The sequence below is a fragment of the Humulus lupulus genome, chromosome 2 (genome assembly GCF_963169125.1).
Source record: "Humulus lupulus chromosome 2, drHumLupu1.1, whole genome shotgun sequence".
In the NCBI taxonomy this organism is placed as follows: domain Eukaryota; kingdom Viridiplantae; phylum Streptophyta; class Magnoliopsida; order Rosales; family Cannabaceae; genus Humulus; species Humulus lupulus.
Window position 1 is genome coordinate 204,936,800 of NC_084794.1, and position 23,747 is coordinate 204,960,546.

Sequence of the window (23,747 nt, forward strand, 5' to 3'; positions counted from 1 at the left end):
CTCATGGAGGAGCTACGCGAAGCTTCTTAGCTTTGAGTAGCATCCTACCAGCAGAAGGTGGCCAGATGTTTTAACTCCAAAGTGAAAGATAGGAAATTTGGGGTCGGAGATATGGTGTTGCGAAGCGTCTTCTTAGCCACTCGAGACCTCGGTGCAGGAATGTTGGGACCCAACTGGGAGGGCCCATACCAAGTCGAGAGTGTTGTATGTCCTGGAACATACAAATTAGCCAGACTTAGTGGGGAGCTAATTCCTCACGCCTGGAATGCTGAGCATCTTCGTTGGTATTACCAATAATATGAGCAGTAAACAGTCTATTTCTGTAATACCCCTTGTGGCCTTCGGGTACATGTAATGGAAACCGTGTATATAAAACGCAGTAAGAAATTTATTTTTGTTTTTCTTATGTTCTTTGGTTTCCTTTATATTCTATTAATGTTGTGTAAGAGCACCCGCTTGCTTGGACAAGTGATCGCAGACTAGTCTCCGATCACTTGGGGGGCACGGAGTTAGGGCAGCACTATGCCTCACAAAGAAAATCCTGGGAAACTAGTTGAGTCTAGCCTAGAAGGCAGCTTGTTCTTGGAAGAACTAAGCTTAGCATCTAGGAGCTAGATAACCCAGGTAGCGCGAGAATAGACTATTGTCACCTCCCGTGGACACCGGGCCCTTAGAGCTCTGACCAAGTCTCTTGGTCTCGAGATGCGAACAGAAGGTCGAGTACCCCATACTTGGCCTCGGGAAATCCGTTAGATGGGGAGCTTGGCTAGTCGACGAGCAAATCATCCCTAATGTCACTATCCCATATCTAGAAAACACAGTATAATGCAGACTTAAGAATTTAGGTTACCTCCCGAGGACAGCGCGCACCCGGAGAGTAATAACCAAATTTTGATCTGTGCGATATGGACGAATACCCAGGCAGCCTACGACTAGGCACCTCATTAACATCACCTCCTGAGGGGTTGTAAGATTGTATGGAAGTGATGAGAAGTGCACTCGGAGAGCAGTGTCGAAACACCTGGCCGACCTTCCGAGTTGTGCATACTCGGGGGGCAGGCAGCTTCACATGCTAGGACCCCTGACAGCCTAAATATTTGGATTTTAAGGGTATAGGACGCCGAGTGAGGACCAACAGTAAATTTCACGTCAAAGTCAATTCTAAGACTATGAGCCTACAAGGGACCAACTGTATAAAACAGTTTGAGTTCTTGATCGCGTGACATTCGTGCTACGTTGAATTTACAAAACCAACTAGTTAAAATGGTTTGAGTTCTTGTTCTCGTGACATTCGTGTTACTTTGAATTTGCAGAACCAACTGTATAAAAAGGTTTGAGTTCTTGTTCGCGTGACATTCGTGTTACGTTGAATTTACAAAACCAACTGGTTAAAACAGTTTGAGTTCTTATTCGTGTGACATTCCTATTACGTTGAATTTATAGAACCAGCTGGTTAAAACGGTTTGAGTTCTTGTTCTAGTGACATTCATGTCGCGTTGAAGTTATAGAACCAGCTGGTTAAAATGTTTAAAGTTCTTATTCTCGTGATCATTAAGTTACGTTGAATTTATAGAACCAAGCGTCTAAGATGGTTTGAGTGCTTATTATCATGATCATTAAGTTATGTTGAATTCAGAGAACCAAATCAAGTGAAAGTAAGGAAAGATGCATGGTTAAACAGGAAAATAAGTACAAGTGTGCTCGGGGGCTCGAGCATTGAGTGTTTATACCCCTAAAAATTATGGCACGTAGGTCTGTTCTACCTAAGGATTTACTTGGGGCCTTCGCCTGATGGCACCTATGTCACCAGCTCGACCACTGGGTTGTGCTCAGGAATTCGGCCCGTCGCCGAGCCTTCTCTCTCTTGAGTCGCAAGGGCAATGTCTGCCTCGAGACGCGCCTCAAGTTTGGTCTTCATGTCAGGATCCTCTGTGAAAGAGAGGTCCATGTCCTTGTTGCTCTGCCATGCAATAAAGAGCATGTCCTCAGCCATCACGTCGAGGTCTTTGGCCAATTCCCCGTTTTTTTTTCTAGCTCACCGACACGGGTTTCAAGTTCCACTCGGCTCATCCAAAACTCTTCGCGGACTCGGGCCATTTCCTCCTCCACGGTCCGTGTTTGGACTGCGGCATATTTAAATAACTTGGCGGATGTTTCCTCCAAGGCGGACAACTTTGACATCTTCGTGACCAGTTGATCTTCCACCTCTCGGACGCGGCCCCTGGTGTCCTCCACCTCTTTCTGAAGCCGTGAATGTCCTTCCAAAGGAACTACAGTCTCTTGGGTTTGAGAAAGCTCCACCTAGACACGAGCCAGCTCCTCTCGAGTCTTCTTCAGCTCAAGGGACCGCGTCAGCACCAGGTCCCCAAGTCGTTGATTTAAGGCAGCAACCTGTAAATTCAGGATTACGAATCAACCAAGAAGACAAGATATTCATCAAACTTAAATAGAAATCAGGACTTACCCTAGTGGCAGCATGACGGCTGGTTGCCACCAGAGCCACCTAATTGTCACCACCGCAACGGGTGAAACTGCCTGCGGTCATCTCGCACAAGGAGGTCATTAATCCCTTCAGGAGTTCCGCGCTGAGTGGTATGGCGCTCTCTTCTATTCTCCCCACGAGGAGAGGTTCAAGTTCTTCGTGGGGAGGAGCAGAGACAGGTTCCTTCGGCCAGTCCTCGCGCATAAACTCAGTCAGCAGTCAAACACTCTCGTTGCCTTCACCGATGCGAGCATTGTAGTGTTCAGTGACCTCCCTATGTAGACCTGAGTCGTCGTCATTGTAATACTCTAGAAAGATAACCAACCAGGGATCCTTGGCTTGGGAGGGGTTGGGAGGAATTTCTTTGCCTTTCCCAGAGAACCCCAAATCTTGGGAAGAGGAGGGCTCAAGGTCTATGACCTCGCCGACTACTGTTGCGCTAGAGGTAAGGCCATTGGAGCAGTGACTAAGGGTGCTGGAACAGACGATGAGGGCGTGGGCACTTGTGTCAGGGTCGTCAAGAGGTCGATCTCAGAAGGGTCCAACACCAATTGGCGTTTCGAGCGCACCGAATCTGAAAGACCCATGTTATCTGCACAAAGGAAACACCCTGGTTAGTCCCGATAAATGAAAATAAAACCATAACAGGATAATACATGCATAAAAAAAAAGATAAAACTCCTCGGGAGCCCCCCTACGATCAGGCTCCTCAGAATGGAGGATGGTACTAGCAAATTTGCGTACGAGACGACCCATCTCCCGTGTTAAATTGGTTTCGTACTGACAAAACCAAGATGCATGCATGGCTGTCAATTCGTCAAGAGGTACGAACTCGGGAGGGTGCCTTTTTCTCTTTGGGTTATGGAGGAACGCGTCGGCGAGGTCCTGGTAATCTTGGTACTCTTCCGCAGACTAGCAACGCTCCGAAACTTGGCCACATTCGAGAAGGGAGGAAGAAAACAAGATATGGTTAGGACTAGTTCTCTCCCCTCGCACCTAGCATACTGAAGAATGATCAGAGATTTACCTTGATGGGCGGAGGATGATTTGATCCCCGCTTCTAGCTCCGTCTCAAGCTCCTCGTCTTCTTTCTCCTTCGCGACGACTTTGATAGCAAGAACACTCTCCGCGCGCTACTCACGAAGACACTGTTGGTATTGCTGGAGCGCCTTGGCCGCCATAAAATTCGTGTGTAGCTTCGCTTCCATCCGAGATCTCTTCGAGTCCTGAAACTAGGTAAGGACCTCCGGATTTACACTTTGCCCCACCTGCAGCAGCCCACACTGTCGAAGACGGGCATCAGTGACGAGACGGGGGAGCTTTAGCTCCTCATTGGGGAGAGAGCCTATCGCCCGAAGCCTTTCATCGAAGGAATCAACGAATGGGGTCTGGTGGTACGGACCTGATTAGGACAATATGTACAGAGATCAGTTACGAGCTAAGGGCCATCAGGTTAACTTACGCGAGTTCGATGCTTACCGACGATGGTGAAGTCCAGGAGTAAGATGGGATTAGTCCTCTAGGAGAAACCATCCACCAAAAAGAATTGATTTTTATAAGCCCGAGCATGGTTCTCGTTGCCCCACGGAGCTTTATTGCCTTTCCCCGAACTCGTGTGTTTCATCAGGGTGTAATATCCCCTTTTCACCCCCTTCTTCGAGCATTGCCGAAAACTGTAGATATACAGTATTTCAGTGGGGAACGGAGTAGGCCATTTTTGGGTCTTGTATAAGACGTAGAGTCCGGCCAATATCTGTTAGGAGATAGTTGAAACAGGGCTATGTCGACGTATTTGAAGAAGTCGACATAGCATTGATGCAGCGGCAGGGCTGCACCCGCTTGAAGATGTGAAGCACTCCAAGGCCCGAGCCCGTGAACACTTTCGTGCGCCCTCTCATCCTCCTGAGCCAAGCGCACTAGCATCTTGTTGTCGTCTACCCTGTAGTTGGCGAGTATTTTATTCAAGGCACCCCGATGTCGTAGCTTGCTTGGAAGGTCTTCTGCTTCGAATCCTATGGCGGGATACGGGGTACCTGATAGCATCAGACTAGCGTTGGCCTCCTCCTTCGAGAGGCCAGCTTTGCGAGGTCTCACCGCAGTCAATTCTGAATTCTCCCATACGGTAAGAGCCTAGCTACTGCCAGCCACTTGTTTCCCCTTCTCGGAGCGTTGTTCTACCTATCAGGCCATCTGGAGGATTTCGTTGTCAAAGGTGAGAATCCTTGTTGGTGGAGCTGATAAAGCTCCTCGGACATCTGAAAACAAACACCAAGCAATTAGCACCTCGACCCGAAGGAAGTTGGGCCAAAACGAGAGCCCCTAAGACAACTGCTCGGGGAAGGAGAAAGAAATAGACTAATGGCTCTGGGATGTCCTTGGAGCCAAGTACTTGACACCGGAGAGACCACCGAAAAATATGAACACCATCAAAGATGATGAACATCGTCGAAATCTAGAAATTTTCTAGATTTCGGCCGAGGATGCAGACTAAGGAAAAATGCCTCAGAACACTACAAAACGGTTAAATGGGCTTATGATCGCAAATAAGGAAAAAACAGCCTCAGAAATGCTCAAGAAACAACTCCTAAGCATGCATCCTAAACTCTTAAATACGCATGAAAACGGGAAATCACAATTTAGGGATACTTACTCAAAATGAAGCGTCGGATTGTGCTGAACCGAGTCCGAACTTTGAAGAACAATTGGCCATTCACCCAGAAGTATGAAGCCTTGCGCTAGTCATCCAAAGTGACAAAAAGAACTGGAGAGAAGGCAATGCCAGAAAGTGGTTTAAGAGGTTGAGGGAAGTTGAAAAAGTTTGACGGCACGAGAAATTTGAAATGAGCTAAAGTAACGATGGGGATTTGATTCTCGACCTTTTATAGACCCGGTGCTTGGGGGAGAAGTAGGTTCACCCCAACCGTCGGATTATCTAGGACATGGGTACTCAAGAACGATCCAAGGGCATAAGATCAGAGCGGTGCGGATTATGATTATTAGCATTGTACATGGGTAAATTGTAAGGACGCCTAGGGTACGGAAAAGACGTTTCGGGCCGCGAAATTGACCTTTTATTAATTGCATGGATTGATGGGCCCAACAATGGGGTTGTAGCACGTGGCAGAAAATCTCATAGTGATGTCAGCAGAAGTCCAAACGTTTCCTATCCGATGACCTTTTGAAGTCTTCCTCAGTTATAAGTCTCCACTGTCCAAGTAGGATGTGTGCTTCTTTTGACGAGGCCACGCCCTGATGATAAGTCCTCAGGAGGATGATTACTCGCCATGGGGTGCTCCAGTTTTGTTTGTGAAGAAGAAGGATGGGACATTGAGGATATGTATAGACTACCGGGAATTGAACAAGTTGACTATCAAGAATAAGTATCCCCTACCAAGGATTGACGACTTGTTCGATCAGCTGCAGGGTAAGATGGTGTTCTCGAAGATTGATCTTCAATCTGGTTATCACCAGCTAAGGATCAAGGACGAGGACATACCGAAGACAGCCTTCCGAACGAGGTATGGGCACTATGAATTTCAGGTCATGTCATTTGGTTTGACCAATGCCCCAGCAACCTTTATGGACCTAATGAAAATAGTGTTCAAGGACTCTCTGGATCAGTTCTGTTTACCGAGGTTTTCGGAAACCACACTAATGGATATTAGATAAGAATAATGATATGGAAAGTAGAGGATTAACACAGGACTTTTACGTGGTTGGGGCGTTAATGAACCTTAGTCCACGAGTCAGTTGTATTAGAGCTTGGAAAGTCTTTTACAATGGAGTTTCTCTCTATGTTTTGACACAGTAACTGTATACAAGTCGAAGAGAGGGTCCTTTTTTCAGTGTTCTATCGCCTGTATTTATAGGCTCATGGGAACACTGGGTCTGGGCCGGGTATGACCCAGGCCCATCAAAGATGCGAATGCTCTTGGCTTCTCTGGTGGAAGCCCAATATAAAAGATAAAACATACATAAATTCAAGACTAATTAAGGCCCAACAGGGCAGCCCAAGAACTAGGTTTTGCCTGAAAAAACGGTGCTTTTGGTCTAGACACTTCGAGTTACGAGCCTGATTCAGGGGACTACACCAGTCAGAGTACGTGTCAGTACAGGTCTGAAACAGCGGCGTGCAATCCCGAGGTGGCCTTTTCCGCAGGTGAAAAGTGGGGACAACCCCCACGCGTCGTGGGGCGGCTTCAGGGTCACGGATGCTTTTCCTTACCAACGGGGGACGACTTGATCCGGGTTCGTTTACCTTTGCCCCTCTTCGTTTACCACAGGCCCGGACCGTTTACCAGACTCCGAGACCGTTTTACGTATACTTCAACGGGATTCTGGGCTGTCTGTATGTCTCCCAGACAACTGTCCTAGATCACCATCCCGGACACTGTCCGGGCCCAGAACCGCACTAGGGCCGGGCCCCTTGGATATTCCTGTATCAAGCGGGCTTGGCCCGGGCCCACATTTGAACGCCCAGACCATGGGCCTAGACCACCGTCCCGGGCCCACGTCAGGAAATGGGGATAACAAGTTCGTTATTTTCTTCAACGACGACATCTTAGTGTACTCTAATTCAGAGGCAGAGCACGAGATTCATCTTCGGCAAGTTTTGCAAAGGTTGAGGGAGCATCAGTTGTACGCCAAGTTTAAGAAATGTGAATTTTGGCTACCAGAAGTGACATTCCTTGGGCATATTGTTGGTGCAGATGGGATTAAAGTGGATCCATCTAAGGTGGAGGCAGTTAGGGATTGGCTGAGGCCAAGGAATGCCTCAGAGGTGCGGAGTTTTCTTGGTCAAGCGGGTTACTACAGGCGGTTTGTGGAAGGCTTCTCGAAGATAGCGACACCGATGACAGAATTGACGCGGAAGAACTTGAAATTTATCTAGTCAGACAAGTGTGAGAACAGTTTCCAAGAGTTGAAGCGACGACTTATTACTGTGCCTGTGTTAAGTCTTCCTTCGGGGGAAGGGAAGTTTGTTGTCTACTGCGATGCGTCGAGGTTGGGTTTAGGCTGTGTGTTGATGCAGAACGAGAAGGTCATAGCTTATGCATCACGACATCTGAAGGAGTATGAGCAGTGGTATCCTACCCATGATTTGGAGTTGGCCACAGTGATATTTGCACTGAAGGTTTGGTGGCATAATCTATATGGGGAGAAGTGTGAGATATACATCGATCACAAGAGCTTGAAGTACTTTTTCACACATAAGGACTTGAACATGAGGCAAAGATGTTGGCTAGAGTTGGTGAAAGACTATGATTATGATATTCTTTACCATCCAGGGAAAGCCAATGTAGTCGCGGATGCATTGAGCCGGAGAGGCCCAGGTTAGTTATATAGTTCCACCCAAACTCGAGAGAGTTGGCGGGTAAGATGGTCAGAGCGGGGATATAATTGGTGGTGGGCCGGTTGGCCAATATTACTCTGCAGTCTACCCTGCTAGAGCGGATTAAAGAATGCCAATTGGTAGACGTTCAGTTACAGGAGGTTAGAGAGAATGTCTTAGCGGAAGTAACTAAGGACTATTCTATTTCTGAGGTTGGTTTACTTCGGTATCAGGAGCAGATTTGTGTTCCAGCTGATGCGGGGATCAGACGAGAGATATTGGATGAGTCACATACGACGTCATACTCACTTCATCCGGGTACCACAAAGATGTACCAGGATCTACGGACGTTATATTGGTGGCCCGAGATGAAGAAGGATGTGGTGGAGTACGTAGCCAGATGTTTAACCTGTCAGCAGGTGAAGGCTGATCATTAGCGACCAGTAGGGTTGCTTCAGCCTTTGGGTATTCCTGAGTGGAAATGGGAGGATATTACGATGGATTTTGTGGGAGGTTTATCCAAAACAGTAGGGCTTCATGACTCGGTGTGGGTGATAGTGGACAGATACACCAAGTCGGACCATTTTCTTCCAGTGAGGTCGACATATACTGTGGATCAGTATGCAGAGTTGTATGTGAGGGAGATCGTACGTCTTCATGGGGTTCCTAAGTCTATAGTGTCAGACCGGGATCCTATCTTTTCCTCCAAGTTTTGGGGTAGTTTGCAGAAGGCTATGGGGATGAAGTTCAACACAGCCTTTCATCCTTAGACTGATGGACAGTATGAGAGGACGATTCAGGTATTGGAGGATATACTCAGAGCGTGTGTGATAGACTTTGAGGGATCATGGAGTAAGTATCTCCCGTTGATTGAGTTTTCATATAACAATAGTTATCAATCAACGATTAGAGTGGCTCCCTACGAGATGTTATATGGGAGGAAGTGTAGATCACCCATTCATTGGGATGAGATGGGCGAGAGGAAGTATTTGGGGCCAGATATGGTTCAGAAGAAAATTGAAGCTATAGAGAAGATTCGAGCTAGGATGCTCGCCTCACAGAGTAGACAAAAGAGCTACGTTGATCCCAACCGTAGGGATGTGGAGTTCCAGGTTGGGGATCATGTGTTTCTACGAGTTTCACCATTACGAGGGGTGAGGAGGTTTGGAAAGAAGGGCCAGCTAAGCCCTAGGTTCATCGGACCTTTTTGAGATCCTGGAAAGGATCGGCCAGGTGGCTTGCAGGTTAGCCTTGCCACCATCGTTGTCGGGAGTCCATGACGTATTCCATGTTTCCATGCTCCGGAAGTACGTCTCAGATGCGACACATGTGTTGAGGTATGAAGACTTAGAATTGCAGACAGATCTAGCCTATGAGGAGCAACTGGTTCATATTTTGGATCGAAAGGATAAAGTACTACAGAATAAGACGATTCCTCTTGTTAAAGTGTTGTGGAGGAATAGTAGGGTCGAGGAGGCGACCTGGGAGCTTGAGACAGCGATGCGGGATCAGTATCCTGAAATATTCAGGTAAATTTCGAGGACAAAATTCTCATTAGGAGGGGATAGTTGTAACGACCCAAATTTACTAATAAGGCTTAAGGGCCTTGATTAGTGTGCCGGGAGGGCACAACTGGATTATATGTGATTTAAATGATTAAACGCATGTTATATGATTATTTGGATATCTGTGAAGCATGACTATGTGTATTAGTATGCATGTAGGCCCTGATTAGGTTAGAATGGCATATTCGTAATTTTGGCCCGTTGAGGGCATAAATGTAAATAACTGTGATAAATTGTTGAGACCACATTATTATGTGGATATATTTGTAATCTGTGACTCAAGGCGATCCTAGTGAGCGGTTTAGCGAAAAAATCACGGCGGGGATTTATACCCGGCTCGGGGCGAGCCTTGAGGTATTTATGGGGATTTAGGAAATATATTGGAGTCTATTTTGATATTGAAGAGTATAATTGGTGATTAGTTAGGTGTCAGGAAGTAAGTGGTAAATATTAGAGACATTCGAGGAATTAGCGAGAATTGAGTGTAATGACCAAAATGCCCTTAATATGTTTAAAAGCTTAGTTTTAAGTAGGAGGGCAATATGGTCTTTTGGTGTTTAGAATCAAAGATAAGGGACATGTTGCTTTATGCATTAGTGGATTATGTAGAAAGTTTTAGAAGTCTGAAGAAAAGTAAAGGAGAAGGAAAAGTGGGAGTCTCTTCTCTCTCTCTCGGTTTGGGGTTCCATCTTCAATTCTTGGGGTCTTTTGGAGCTAAAATTCAGAGGAGCTCTTGGCTAAGGCTTTGTACTTGAGACTTTGATCAAGTTTGAGAGTACAACAGGGGTTATTCATCCATTTGAGGTAAGTTTCTAGGTTCTACTCTTGTGTTTCTAGTTTTGGCTGAGATGATTTTCTAACTTGAGTTTTGGATGGAAACAAGGGGGATAAGCTTGAGGAAGTGAAGGGCTTGAGGCTGAGAGGACACTAGGGATAATTTAGGTTGAGAATCTCCACTGAAGGTATGAAATTCTAGCTCTAAAGTCCTGAGGTTTTAGTTGTTTTCTGTTGAGTTTTTGAGCTCTAAGCTCAGCCATGGTGATTTCTGAATTTTGGGGTGCATGTGATTGAATTTCATATGGTTAGGTCACTTGGGGTGAGTTGGAGATGTTGGTAGGCTTGTTTTGATGTTTGGTTGAAGTTTGGACGAGTTTTGGAAAGGTTTGGCTTGCGGAAAATTGAAGAAAGAAAAAATAGGGTTGGCTGTGCTGTGACTAGCACTGTAGCGCTAGTCTTTGGGTGCTATAGCGCTAGGCCTTGTGGTCTGGGGCGTTTATGGCTTTGGTTGTAGCGCTGTAGCGCCCACTTTAGGGCGCTAAGCGCTACCCTGTTCCCAGAAGGGGATTATTGGGTATTTCTTAGGGTTTTTGCCTGGGGGCTCGGGGTTTGATTCCACCACCCCGTTTGGTGGAATTAAAGCTCCCCGAGGGCTCGTGATTGGTCCCGAGGCTAGGTTTTGGATTTGAAGTTTGGTATGGTTCTAACTTGTGGTCGTGACTAGGTGTACGCTAGGGCTCGGACGGGATCGTGCTTGAGGATTGAATTGAACAAAGCTATTGGAATCTAAAGGTAAGAAAACTGCACCCGGTTATGTGATTGTGTTGGGACTAAGAGCTCCCCATATCTGTATGATGTCATAGATGGTACTAAGCCATGGAACATGTGATAAACGGCCTAAGAGTGCCGTAAATTATATTAGCGCACATGGCGCGGCTCGGCCACTGGTAGCTGAGGACAGCTTAATATTCACTGAGCTCGGTTTAAGCGGGTCGGAGTCAATGGGATAAATAGAGGGTGCGGCCTAAGGACGTTGACCCTGGTTATCATGTGTGAATTGGTTGTTAGTATGAGATGATGTACTTGGTATGATGAATACTTGATTAACGTGAATATTTGGAATGTTGAGTATATGATTATACTGCATGAGTTATCTGGTTGTTTGCTTGATGATTATGCTCTGTTATTGTGTTTTCTTGCTGGGCCTTGGCTCACGAGTGCTACGTGGTGCAGGTAAAGGCAAGGGCAAAGTGGACCAGTCCTGAGATGGAGAGCTTTGGGGCTGAATGTACATAGTCAGCTGATCGGCCGCCACGACCGAGGAGTGGTACAGGATGAGAAGAGCCTAATTGTCTGTTCTGTGGCTAGTAACTGTATTTTAATCCTGAAATTTTGTAAACTCTCTTTTAACATCGCTACTTTTGGGATCCCATGTAAAAATGTTTGATTATGACTAAATAAAACTTTTGTGACCCAAAATCTTTTAACCCTAGTTCAACTGTAGGTTCAATAACACATTTCTAACTAAACGACTTGATTAGCAAGTCTTGCACCTTTATAAACACACAGTGTAGCAGTCTTGGCTATCTAGGGCATTACAACATCTTTCCTGGGCCATGTCCCGAGAGCTACGAACGTCTTCCCAAGATTATATCCCGAGGATGCTTGGCAGTCCAAGGGTTTCCTTGCCATCAGTTATATTCCAGGTCGATGACCTATTCCTCGGGATCTAAAGGATAAGTCAGGTGTCAACCAATGCGGGTTAGCCACCTCAGAGGAATACCTGACAACCTTTTTTGGGCAATCCGCCTACAGTGTTGTCGATGGTACGACTCAACAATTTGCACTCCCACTACGCCGCCTGACATGGAAATACGTACAGCATGCCCTAACAGCGCCAGGGGTATGTTCCCCATAAAGTGGTTATCTTTTTGCAGTGGGCCCATGGATCTCGATTGGGTCGTGATCCCTGTTCAATGCAACCTAATGCATTAAATTGGTGTTAATCCCCCAATAACGGGAAGAATGTATATTAATGACAAATGATTAGTATTAATTACCCGACCTCTATAAATAGAGCTGGGAGTCTCCTTATAAAAAGTTGGGTTTTTGAGAGAGAAAAATACCTTCTCAGAGCAACCTAAACACTGCCTAAGAATATTCCATTGAAGCTTGCCCTCACAAGCTTCCAAATATTATAATACCAGAGACTCGTGGACTAGGATTCTTTTATGACCTGAACCACGAAAAAATTCTCGTGTTCTATTCGCTTATTTATTTAATCTCTCTTCTTAGGGTTAATTGCGAAAAAGGCAGTCAACAGTCTTATTCCATGTTTTTAGGGCACCAACCCTAACGAATACAACTATAGCCAAGTGGATACAAGGGCAATATGATTGATTAAATAAAATTACAACTCTATTGCGAAAATACAAGTAACTAAGAATAAAAGATCATATAGTGAAGAAAATATACAACTCAAAACAATAACAATATAAGAAAGAAAAAATACTAGAAAAAAAAATGAGAATAAAGAAGAAAAGATAGAACACTCTTAAATTTACACAACCTTAAGTGTAGAGTAGTGGGGATCACCAACTTGAACAAGGTTCAAGACCTTTGTCCAAAACTTTATTTCCCCATTATTCTCTAAGCACTAAGAGAACTCTCAAATGGAAATATCTATCTAGAATTATCAAGTCTTTTGGTGAATTTCTAGCCAAGTGCATTAGTAGATAGAAATTGTGTGTCTTACAAGTGAGCACTAGACTTTTATTTATAGAATTTTGAGACACATTTTGCATTCAAATTTCACAAACCCTCTTGGTTGTTACTATTGGTAAATTAGGTGTTTATGGAATTAAAATGAAGATTTAAGAGTTACTAGAAGTGTTCCACACATTCAAATTGATGAAAATGCAAAATGAGATTTGGATGTCATCCTCCTAGGTTGTAGCCTAGAGGCTCTATCTCCCAGGCCACGACCTGAGACTTTCTAGGTCGTGGCTTAAGCCACTTTGTAACCTCCTAATTTTGCATTTAGCCACAAAAATGTATGAACTCATCCCCTTTTGATTTTGTAACTTCCATACACATAATGGCAGTCAAAATCACATCTCCAACAACTATTAGAGGTAATAGCTGATGAAATTCAATTTAGAAATGTGTAACTCTTATTTGACACATTAATATGTGATCTTTGGGAAGTTACAAATTATTACTGCTTTGTAAGATGTGTAACTTCCAAAAGTATGTTACAAATTTGGACAAACATATCTGTCTCACTTATTTGTAACTCACAAAATATGTTACAAAATATTACAAACTCATATGTCACACTTATTTATCTCTTTATTATTTAATCTAACATTATGTTATTTTATAAATAATTTAACACCTAGTGCTTTGAGCAACTCTGGAGGCTTTGGGGAGTTGGATCAGATCATCAAGGACTCTACGAGAGTAATGCGAATAATGGAGGCATTTGAAGCAACTGGCGAGACAACTCTACTTAGGAATTACCCTTAGCTTGTAGATTGGATGTTCTCCATAATAAATATCTAATGGCACGTTTAATAATTAAAGTGTAACTGAAATCAGAATAATTCAATGGATGAATGAATGAAAATAAAATATGAAATAATTGAAATCATTATTTATATTATGTTGTTTACTAAAATTATTCGTAAATGAAATCATAAAGTCAACAATTTGGTGGCTTCGTCAAATGGCCAAGTCAACGACTTGATGGTCTTGTCAAACAACTCTAACTTAGTACAATTTTGTGATGGCATCTCTAGCAGTTTCTTTTTATTTTTTGTTTACAAAAGTGATGAGGTGTTTGACTAATATTTTTTAAAATAATGTTTTATTTTTAAAAAATCCTTGAATAGAAAAAAATAATAAATGTATTTATAAAGAGAACAATTGTGAAAGTCTAATAAATAATAAGATAAAGTAATGTGATTCATAAAGTAATGAAAAAATGTGGAAGAGAAAAAGTGAGAAAAAAATAAAGAAAGAAAACAAGAAAAAAAGTGTTAAGAAAAAAACATGAGGAAAAAAATTAAAAGAGAGTATTGTGTAAGAATGTATAGTGATAAGATAAAAAATAATAATAAAAAATGAGTGAAAAAAAGAGAAAATAAGGAAGAGAAAGTGCAAAGTGCAAAGTGGTGAGAGAGAAAATAGTGTAAGAAAGTGTTATATGGGAGAAAATGATATAAATAATTGAGAAAAGGATAGTTTTTGAAAAACATAGGAAACAACCTTGTGATATTCTTAATTTTTTTTTTTTTTAAACAACTTAATAAAAAATTATCAGACCACTTTTGCGGCGTTTTGTTTGCATCGCCGAAATCTTTAGTTTCATTTGCAATGGTGATATTTAGTTTCCATATTGCTGTCCTAGAACTCTCCCACTCCCACTCTCTCTCTTGATTTTGTTCTCTTTAAATTCTTACGTATGATTGCTTTTGCTATATCTTGTCAAGGCTTTTATTTCCTGCCTTGTCTCCTCTGTTTCTTGCAAATCCTCCATTTTCGACACACAAACTACTTTCCTTTTTTTTTTCATCATCATCGTCATCATCCACAAAGCTCTCGCAATCCCATTTCGCAATTTCGTTTTGAAGCTCAGTATCCAGCCACATCCCATAATTAGTACCAACATCACAATCATAACTTTCAGTTGATCCATTCGGGACTACATCCCTTGTTGCGGTGAGTGTGTATGAAGGAAGAAGCTGATTTTGGCTGTGCTGTAAGTCGGCTAGAATTTGGGCCTAAGAAGCAGAACAAGTGAATTTTGGTATTTTATGTTAGAATAGTAAGAATTAATTGATATAATCAAAGTCACAAAATATTTAATATTAAATGTTCAATATTTATTTGTTACTCAATTTTAATTTCCTAATTAAATTGAGGGAATATCTTAATTAAGTTAAGAGAATACCTTAACCTTTGTAACTGTGACAAGGACTCTGATGAAATGTCTCACTCTATAAATATAGAGTACCGGTCTCCAAGCTCACTGCTCATTCTGACTTTCAGTAACTCTATCTAAAAGAGTTAGTGAGAGCTTGGAAGTCCGTGTACTCGTTCTAATTTCTGTTTTTTTTTTTTTTTTTGTAGATTTAGAGTTGTAGATCGAGATTATCAATATCAATGGCTAGAGACATATATTTTCGATCCTCTAAATTTTATGTAACAATCTGTTTATTCCGCATTAAGATTGTTATGCATCTAGATTAATTTTTAATCTAACAGTTGGTATCTCAATCCCCTTTTCTATGCCTCGTCTTTGATTTATATTGTTTGTCATGAATTATATATATCTATATATATACGTGTGTGTTTAATTTACTGTGCGTGTATATATACATATATATATAATTTTCAGATTTTGTTTTGGTGGTATATCTAAAAAATTTCTTTGCAATTTAATTGTGTTTGTATTGCTTTTGTGTTTAAGTATATATTATTTTGTTCAGACCCAACATCTTTTTGACAATATAAACATAATAATCTGGTCATATATACACACATATATATATATTCATTTGAGTTATGGCCGAGAGTTTTTTTTTTAACGCCTCTAAGTTTTGGTTTTTTTTTTTTTCAAAAGCATTTTTCAATCTAAATGCTATTAGAAATCCTTTAGCTTATCTTTCCTAATGATTTTATGCATTAAAAATGAGTTTTCAAACTCATCACATTGACTGAAAGTTTCATGAACCCGTTTATTGTCGATTTTTTTTTTAAATTTAAAGTTCAATTTTAGTTGTTTTTCATGCAAACAAACACCATGAATCTCTTTAGAAACGATTTTCTAATTGATATGGGCAAAAAGAACTCGAAAATCGACGTCAAAATGGTGTTTTTCATGCAGGTTTGGAACCGAGTCCGAATGACCCACATGAAGAAAACCGAGTCAAATTTGACTCGGCTGAAGGTTGAAGACGGGGAAACAAAACGACATGTCGTTTCCCTGCTGCAACAGACAAAACGACCCGTCGTTTGACGGGTCATACAGCAACATATAAGGTTTTCCCTAAACAGAATTTAAAAAAAAATTGAAGAAAAATTCTGAAAATTACCTTTTTTGATTTATTTTTGGAATTTTATTATTTTCTTGATTTTAATGCTTATTTAGACTATAAATTTCATTTTTTAATAATGGCCAATTTAATTAAAAAAATAATAATTTTGGTAATTTATATGTTATTTGGAAATTAATTAAAATGTGCAAATATTTGATTTTGGTGTATGATATATTTCTTATATTCGTGCTATATTAAATAATTGTGTTATTTTAATAATGTAATTACACTTTGTTTTACAATTAAATTTGTGCAATTATTTTATTAATTCACTAAATCAATAAATGATTTTATTGTCTTATCTAGCATATATTTTTTCTGCCATTAAGTGTATATATGGAATTATTGTATTTATTTTCCTACATTTAATTAATTATGCTAATTTGTATGATTATTTTGTTATTATTCATGCAAAATTTATTCTTAGTATAATTATATTTAATTTTATATGTATGGCTTTATAAATTTAAATACGTTTTATATTCCATTATTGTGCTAGATATAAGATTATATATAAACATTAAGATAGGTTGAATAATGTTTAGCACATTTATATTCATAAAACTATTTAAAGTGAATAGAATTATGAATAATACATAAACAATTTTGTGGTTGATATAAGAAAGCATGAAACTGAGACAAATGCTCAATCTAGAACAATTTTTAATGATCTTCAAGCGGCCACACTAGGAGTACTACTCTCTGTGATTGCCTATTATGTTATAACAAAATTGTTCTTAGGTATTCATAGAGCCTAAACCATAATGTCTAGTGAACCATATAATTTTAAATAATTAGAAAATAGCTATAACATCTTTAATTATATAAAATTATATATTAAGTTAATTAGGTTCACATAATGGACACTATTTACCCAAAAAAGATTTACCTGATGACGTGGAAGAATTAACATGCATGTGGGATACACGTGACCGTTTAAGTGAGTACACTATGTTCAATCATCGACCAGAAGAGAATTCACTCAGCAGACAACATATTTTATGGGCGACCAATCTGGTTGCAGCATTTCAGATATTTTCTACAGATATGTAATTTCGCATTTATGTAATAATTGTGATTTCCATTATTATTTAAATACACTTGTATTAAATGTAATTAAGGTCTATCTGCCCATGAAGAACTCATTGAGCCTATAAATAAGACTCAAATGACTCAAGAGATGGGACTTTTGGGGGATTTTTAAAAGAGAAATATAGTGTTTTTATCCACCAAATTTGTATTCATCTCCAAGCTTGTGAAACTCGTGAACCATAGTTCATTGATCACAATTTTTGGAATTCTACATTAATAAGAATACTAAGTGGACGTATGTTATTACCATTACTTGGGGTCGAACCACTCTAAAACTTTGGTGTAATTTATATTTTTTGCTTGAATTCATCTTGTTTTTATCATTTTACTTGACTCCGTGTCATTGACCAAATCAATGGTCAACATTTTTGTGCTTTCATTGAGAGCTGAACTCAAGACCTCCAAGAAGATCAAATGGCGATAACAGCTAGGAAGACTGGGCAAACCTCTGGTACTGCGCCAACCCAACCTCCTCCACAAAATGTGGTTGAGGATGAGCCACAAGTGGAATTGGAAGATGAGGAGATGGATTCTAAAACTTTGAGGACGACCATGATTGTGTTGCAAGAGGAATTAGCCGAGTGCTAATCAAGAAAATGTGGCTGAAACAATGGCATTATAGCATAGGGAGATTGATAGGCAACGCCAAGAATTGAATGAGCGGTAAGCCGACATGGACCGCCGGCAGAGGGATGCCACTGCCGCTCTAGAGGCGGCCATTCGGTTAGCCCGAGGACAGCATGCACCGGTTTCCCAGTTGGATCATCTACTTAGTACGCAACCACAGTAAGGTCCATAATCAAATCATCCCCAGCATTACCACAATCCACCTTAGCCGACAAACCCTCAGAGGTCGAAGCAACCTCTTGTTGCTCAACAGGATAGGTCGTTCCAGGATCCTGAACAGCCACCACCTTCTCACGCTGGTTGAGATAATCCCCAGCAGCAAAGGCAGAATAGAGTTGGGCAGCATCCTCGGAGCCCTAGACACCAGACTACCGAGGAGTCAAACCCACCAAACAGGGAACAACGTCCTTCTGCAAGCAGAAGGCAGGTTAAATCAGGCTCTGCGGTCAGGGATCCTCCACGACATAATAATGCCCGAGAACCTACCGACCAACGCAGGTCTCCACCTGTCAGTCGGGACATGCCAGCAAGGGGAGGGGAAATAGTGTGAACAGCGGGTCGCACCGTAATCGGTTATATTTTAGAGATGACCATGACTATAATGAGGCGGATTCGGGCAGAGGAAATCTGGTCGGCAGCAAGAAGAGAAGGGTGAATAACAGAACCATCTGCCAAGAGAGAACCGACCGATGAGCCAGAATGCTAGGGGCAGCCTAGACAACCCAACGTCTTTGATCGACTGGGCGTGAGCGAGCAAAGACATAGAGAGGAAGATTTGATGGATGTTTTCAATGATAGAAGAGAAAGACACGACGAGTATGCACCTCCAGCACTAGTTTCTCCAATAATGTTAGACGATGTACAGGCCTAGCTCAATACTTCAAATCAGGCCGTCCAGGAATTAGTGGGGAACCGGACATCCCATATTGAATTTGACCGGAGAAAGGGCACTCCGTTTGTGCAAAGAATCGCGATGGCCGAGACTCCAAGCAAATTTAAAATGTTGGTCTTGCCTAACTTCACTGGATTAGAAGATATTGTATCTCACGTGAACAAATTCGAGATACAAATGGACATCCAAAAAGTGTCAGACGACGCTCGGTCCAGAATCTTTCCAGCCACTTTGTCCGAGACTGCTCAGGATTGGTTTTTCAAATTCCCTCCGACTAGCATAGTGTCTTGGGAAATATTTGTGAAGGATTTCTACGGACACTTTTATGCTGGTCGAGTACATCCGACCAAGGCCAATCAGTTGGTTGAGATACACCAAAAGGAGGGAGAAACCTTGAAAGGGTATGCTCAACGATTCATGCGAGCCGCTGATTAGAGGTGAAAAGTGCACATTTATTGATCTTAAATGTCAAAATAAATTAAGTTTTGATTATTATTTTCATTTAATTAATATGATATATTTTATGAATGAAAATATTTAATTATGATTTAATATATTATTATTTTGTAGGAATTAAAGATGCATTTTGTCAAAAAGAAAAGAAAGAAGAAATAAATAAATAAATAAAATTGAAGAAAGGAGGAAAAGTTGGCATTTTTGCAACATAAAGTCAAAAATTTGGCCCAAAAGACCCCAAGCCCAATCCACCTCTTCTCTCCTTCCACCTGCAGCGCCAAGTGGCGTCTTCTCCCACGCGACATGTGTCCAGCAATACATGACTTTTCCTCCAACGTGACCAGCCTCCTTCAGCACACATCAACCAAGCTTCAGCCAAAGCCAATCTTCAGCCTTTTTCCTTTAACACAGCTAAAGGAAACACATGACCAGCCGAAAGCCCAATAGAAGCTTCCTCCACAGGCCCAGTTCTCCAAGCCCAACACCTTGCATCAACTCTCCAGCAGCCTCTCACGCCCAAACCCCAAATGAAGGCCCAATTCGCCCCAGCCAGCTGCCTACGTGTCACATTCCCATTGGCTGGAAATTGGTCAATGGACCAGCTGCCACTAGCCACCTTCAACCCATATTTTGTGGGTATTGGGCCTTGCAAAATTGTCATATTGAACTCTAAAGCTCATCTTTTTTTGGTGTTTTAGAAAAAGGGTATTTTGACCATACACCAAAATAACTAGGTTAATATTTATAATAAGATTTGATTTTTCAAAATCATATTTTATTATTAATATTTCAGATTTATTTTGTAAACCTCATTTTGTTGTTTAATTTCTTTTTAGTAAGGGTGAACATTTGACCCGAAAAACCCGCAAACCCACCTGACCCGCAGCCCGAAAACCCGTTTTTTGGGAAAACCCGTCGAAATCGGGTTAAATCCGACCCGAACCCGACAAAAGTCGGGTCGGGTTCGAGTTTGAAAATTTGTTAGCCTCGGGTTCGAGTTTAAACCCGAAATCTGAAAAAAATGGTATTTTTGAAAAAAAAAAAGTGTAAAAAATGGTATTTTTGCAAAATTTAGCTTTTCAGTCCAAAACCCAATAGGCTCAGCCCAACCCAAAATCAAACCTGAAATCTGAAAACAAATGGTATATTTGAAAAAAAAAGTGTAAAAAATAGTATTTTTGCAAAATTTGGCTTTTCAGCCCAAAACACAAATGGCCCAGCCCAACCCGAATCAAACCCAAACTCGAGTAAAACCCGAAACCCGAAAAAATCTGAAAATTTCGGATCAGTTTCGGTACCATTTTTCTCAACCCGAAACCCGAAAATATGACCAGTGTGCACCCCTACTTTTTAGTCATTTTCTCCCTCTATAAATAGGGACTCTTTCTTCACATTTTCTATGTAATTTTTAGGTAGCAAAACTCTACCAAATTTTAGTCTCATCTCTCATATTTTCTCTCTAGAATTTTATGAGAATGTCTAGTATAATAGGCTAACCTTCTTGGGAAGGTTAGGATGATCCTATATGCACTATGACTTTGTTTGGTATTTTTGATTCACCATGTGCTTAAAGTTTATATATTTGAGTGATTTATTTTCTTTCATCTCTATTTCTTCATCTTGTTATCTATAATTATATTTACTAATAGTATATAGATTTTGTCAAGCACTTTCTATGTATTATCAAATTAGTGAAAATAATATAGATAATATCTTTATCATTTTCTCCATCTCATTCATATATATTCACTTTTGCTAAAATCTATATAGAATTAGTCATGCTCTTTCTATGTATTTTATAAATAGTAAAAGTAATATTAGTGTTAGGTTTTATGTCCAATCTTTTATTGCATTATTGCCAATGGTATAATGTCATTTTTAGATTTCTCATAAGATTTATCTCATCTTTCCATGGTAAAGAATAATAATCACTTGAATACATTTTTATAAAATATATTTGTGCTTCAATGTTAAATCTTCCAAATGAATAGTTGGGATATGAACTTCTCATTTGTGTAACTTTTGTGAATCAAAGATCTAAATAAATAAATATGCATATTAGTGACTCTTGATCCTTCCTACTTGTTACCTATTGTTACATCACACTTTATTCTATCTTTATTTCTAATCTTTAAATTTAAAAAACAACAAAAATATCACTTGTTCTATTTTCCTCACATTATTTATCTCTAACATTTATTTATTTATTAACTTTATTTCTTTGCCTCCTTGTGGAATCGACCGCCCGATCTATACTACAACAACCGCTAAGTGGAAGTCACGTTTGGGCGTTAAACAGCCGCTGCTGGGGCTAAGACGGTTGGCAATGAAGGAAAGATAATGGCTCTTACTACTGGAGTACGGCGCCATTCATCCCTTTGGAATAGTTTGCAGAAGAATGGGGTCAAGAGCACCCAAGAATTTCTGGACCGAGCAGACAGGTACGTCAAGCTCGAGTAGGCCATTGCCAACGAAGGGAAGTCACCCACAGATGACTAGGGTCCAAAAGAAGATCCTGCCAAAGTCGCCAATGGGTCTGGGAAACCCAATGGCAACGACAAAAATAATGGGACAAACGGAGGAAAAATGGCGAACCACGAGCCAACAACGTCTGAGAATAAGCGCCCTAAAAGTGACAGATACGAGTCAAGGTTCACCAATTACATGACCGTAATCGATAGCAGAGCAGAAGTGTACCAGACCACTAACACCACTATTCCTTTCAGGCGACTAGCACCAATCAGGAAAGATATCTCCAAGAGAGACACTACTAAGTTTTGTCGTTTTCGTAACGACTATGGTCATGACACCAACGAGTGCAACCAGATTAAAGATGAGATTAAGTTCTTTATCAGCCAAGGACACCTGAGGAGATATGTGCGAGCCGCTAGAGTTTCTCAGCGAGAAACTAAAGGAGGCAATGAGCAGGCACCTGTACGCCAACGCTCGCCCCTTTACAGCCAGCTCTAGTTGCTGGTACATTGCTGACCATCTGCGGTGGCCCACACCTAGCGGGTGAGAGTGGAAAGGCGAGAGAGAGATATGTTAGGACCTTATGCCACGACCAAGATATTGAAATGCTAAACGTAGAGGAGTGAACTCCCAAAAAAGCTCGAACATATGAAGAATCGATAACTTTCTCTGAGCTTGACGCTCAACATGTTCGATTCCCCCATTCAGATCCTCTGGTTGTGGATGTCCAGATCGCTAATATGATGGTCAAGCGAGTATTGGTGGATACAGGAAGCTTAGTCAACATTCTGTATAAATCTTCGCTGGAGAGGATGAAGTTATCAGTGCAAGATTTGGAACCATACAACCAAACCATTTATTGTTTTTTCGACGAAAGGCTCGCACCAACTGGATCGATCAGACTTCCAGTCACATCAGGAGTGGCACATGCGAATAGGACATTACTCGCTACTTTCATAGTAGTTGATTGTCCTTCTGCATATAATGCTGTGATTGGAAGACCTATTCTAGTCGACCTGCGAGCCGTAACCTCGGTCTGGCATTTGGCCATGAAATTTCCAACTGATGCAGGAGTGGGATGTGTGTTGGGAAACCAACGTGAAGCGCGGGAATGTTATAATTCCTCGATTACCAAGGCAAAAAGAGGCAGATCGGGGGGAAAAGTCAAAAAAGGTTGTTGTTGACAAATGAAGTACAAGCCCAATCAGGTGAACATGTCACCAAATACGGTGTTGCCCAAAGTGAGGATAGGGACTTAGATCCTCGCTGTGGGGATTTTGAAGAAAATGTGGGACCCGTGGAGGACCTCGGGGAGGTCCAACTAGAAGAGGCAGATCCGACCAAGGTTGTGAAAGTCGGTAAAAACTTAGAGACAACAACAAAGAAAAAACTGGTGGAATTTTTTAAGGAGAATTGGGAGGTGTTTTCCTGGTCGCATAAAGATATGGTTGTGATTGATCCAGCAGTTATCAGCCATGTCTTAAATATAGACAAAAAATTTCCCCCAATGCAACAAAAATGAAGGTTGCTCGACAAAGACAGATCGAAGGCGTTAAAAGATGAAGTCAAGAAGCAGAAGGAGAACGGATTCATCAGGGGTAGCATTTTATCCATCTTGGGTCTCTAATCCTATACTGGTTCCCAAGCCGAATGGCAAGTGGAGGAAGTGCGTGGATTTTACACACCTTAATAAAGTCTGCCCGAAAGATTGTTTCCCACTCCTAATGATCGACCAGCTGGTCGATGCTACATCAGGGCATGAGATTTTATCATTTATGGATGCATACTCCGGGTACAATCAAATCAATATGTATCCACCTGATGAGGATCACACTAGCTTTCGAACAGATACAAGGCTCTACTGTTACAAAGTAATGTCCTTCGGTTTGAAAAAACCTGGTGCGACTTACTAGCGACTGGTCAACCATATGTTCAAAGAGTTGATCGGCGT

At 41.3% G+C, this 23,747-nt stretch overlaps 1 protein-coding gene across 6 annotated transcripts in view; it reads right to left on the reverse strand.

The window, feature by feature from the left end:
* The window catches only part of LOC133818902 (disease resistance protein RPV1-like), a 95,990-nt gene that overhangs the window by 47,811 nt on the left and 24,432 nt on the right, over positions 1 to 23,747 (reverse strand). The window contains exons 5-6 of one of the 6 annotated variants that reach the window (XR_009886160.1): positions 2,465 to 3,074; positions 472 to 2,391 (exon numbers count right to left, since the gene is read on the reverse strand). The exons of 3 other annotated variants lie outside the window; for them this stretch is intronic. Coding sequence is in view for 2 of the 3 variants with exons in the window: in XM_062252010.1 (XP_062107994.1) it covers positions 14,635 to 14,940 (306 nt within the window). In the remaining variant the exon portion in view is untranslated. Of the gene's footprint in view, positions 1 to 471; positions 3,075 to 14,461; positions 14,941 to 23,747 lie in introns of those variants that run through there. 2 more of the 6 variants (XM_062252014.1, XM_062252010.1) reach the window with 2 other exon arrangements.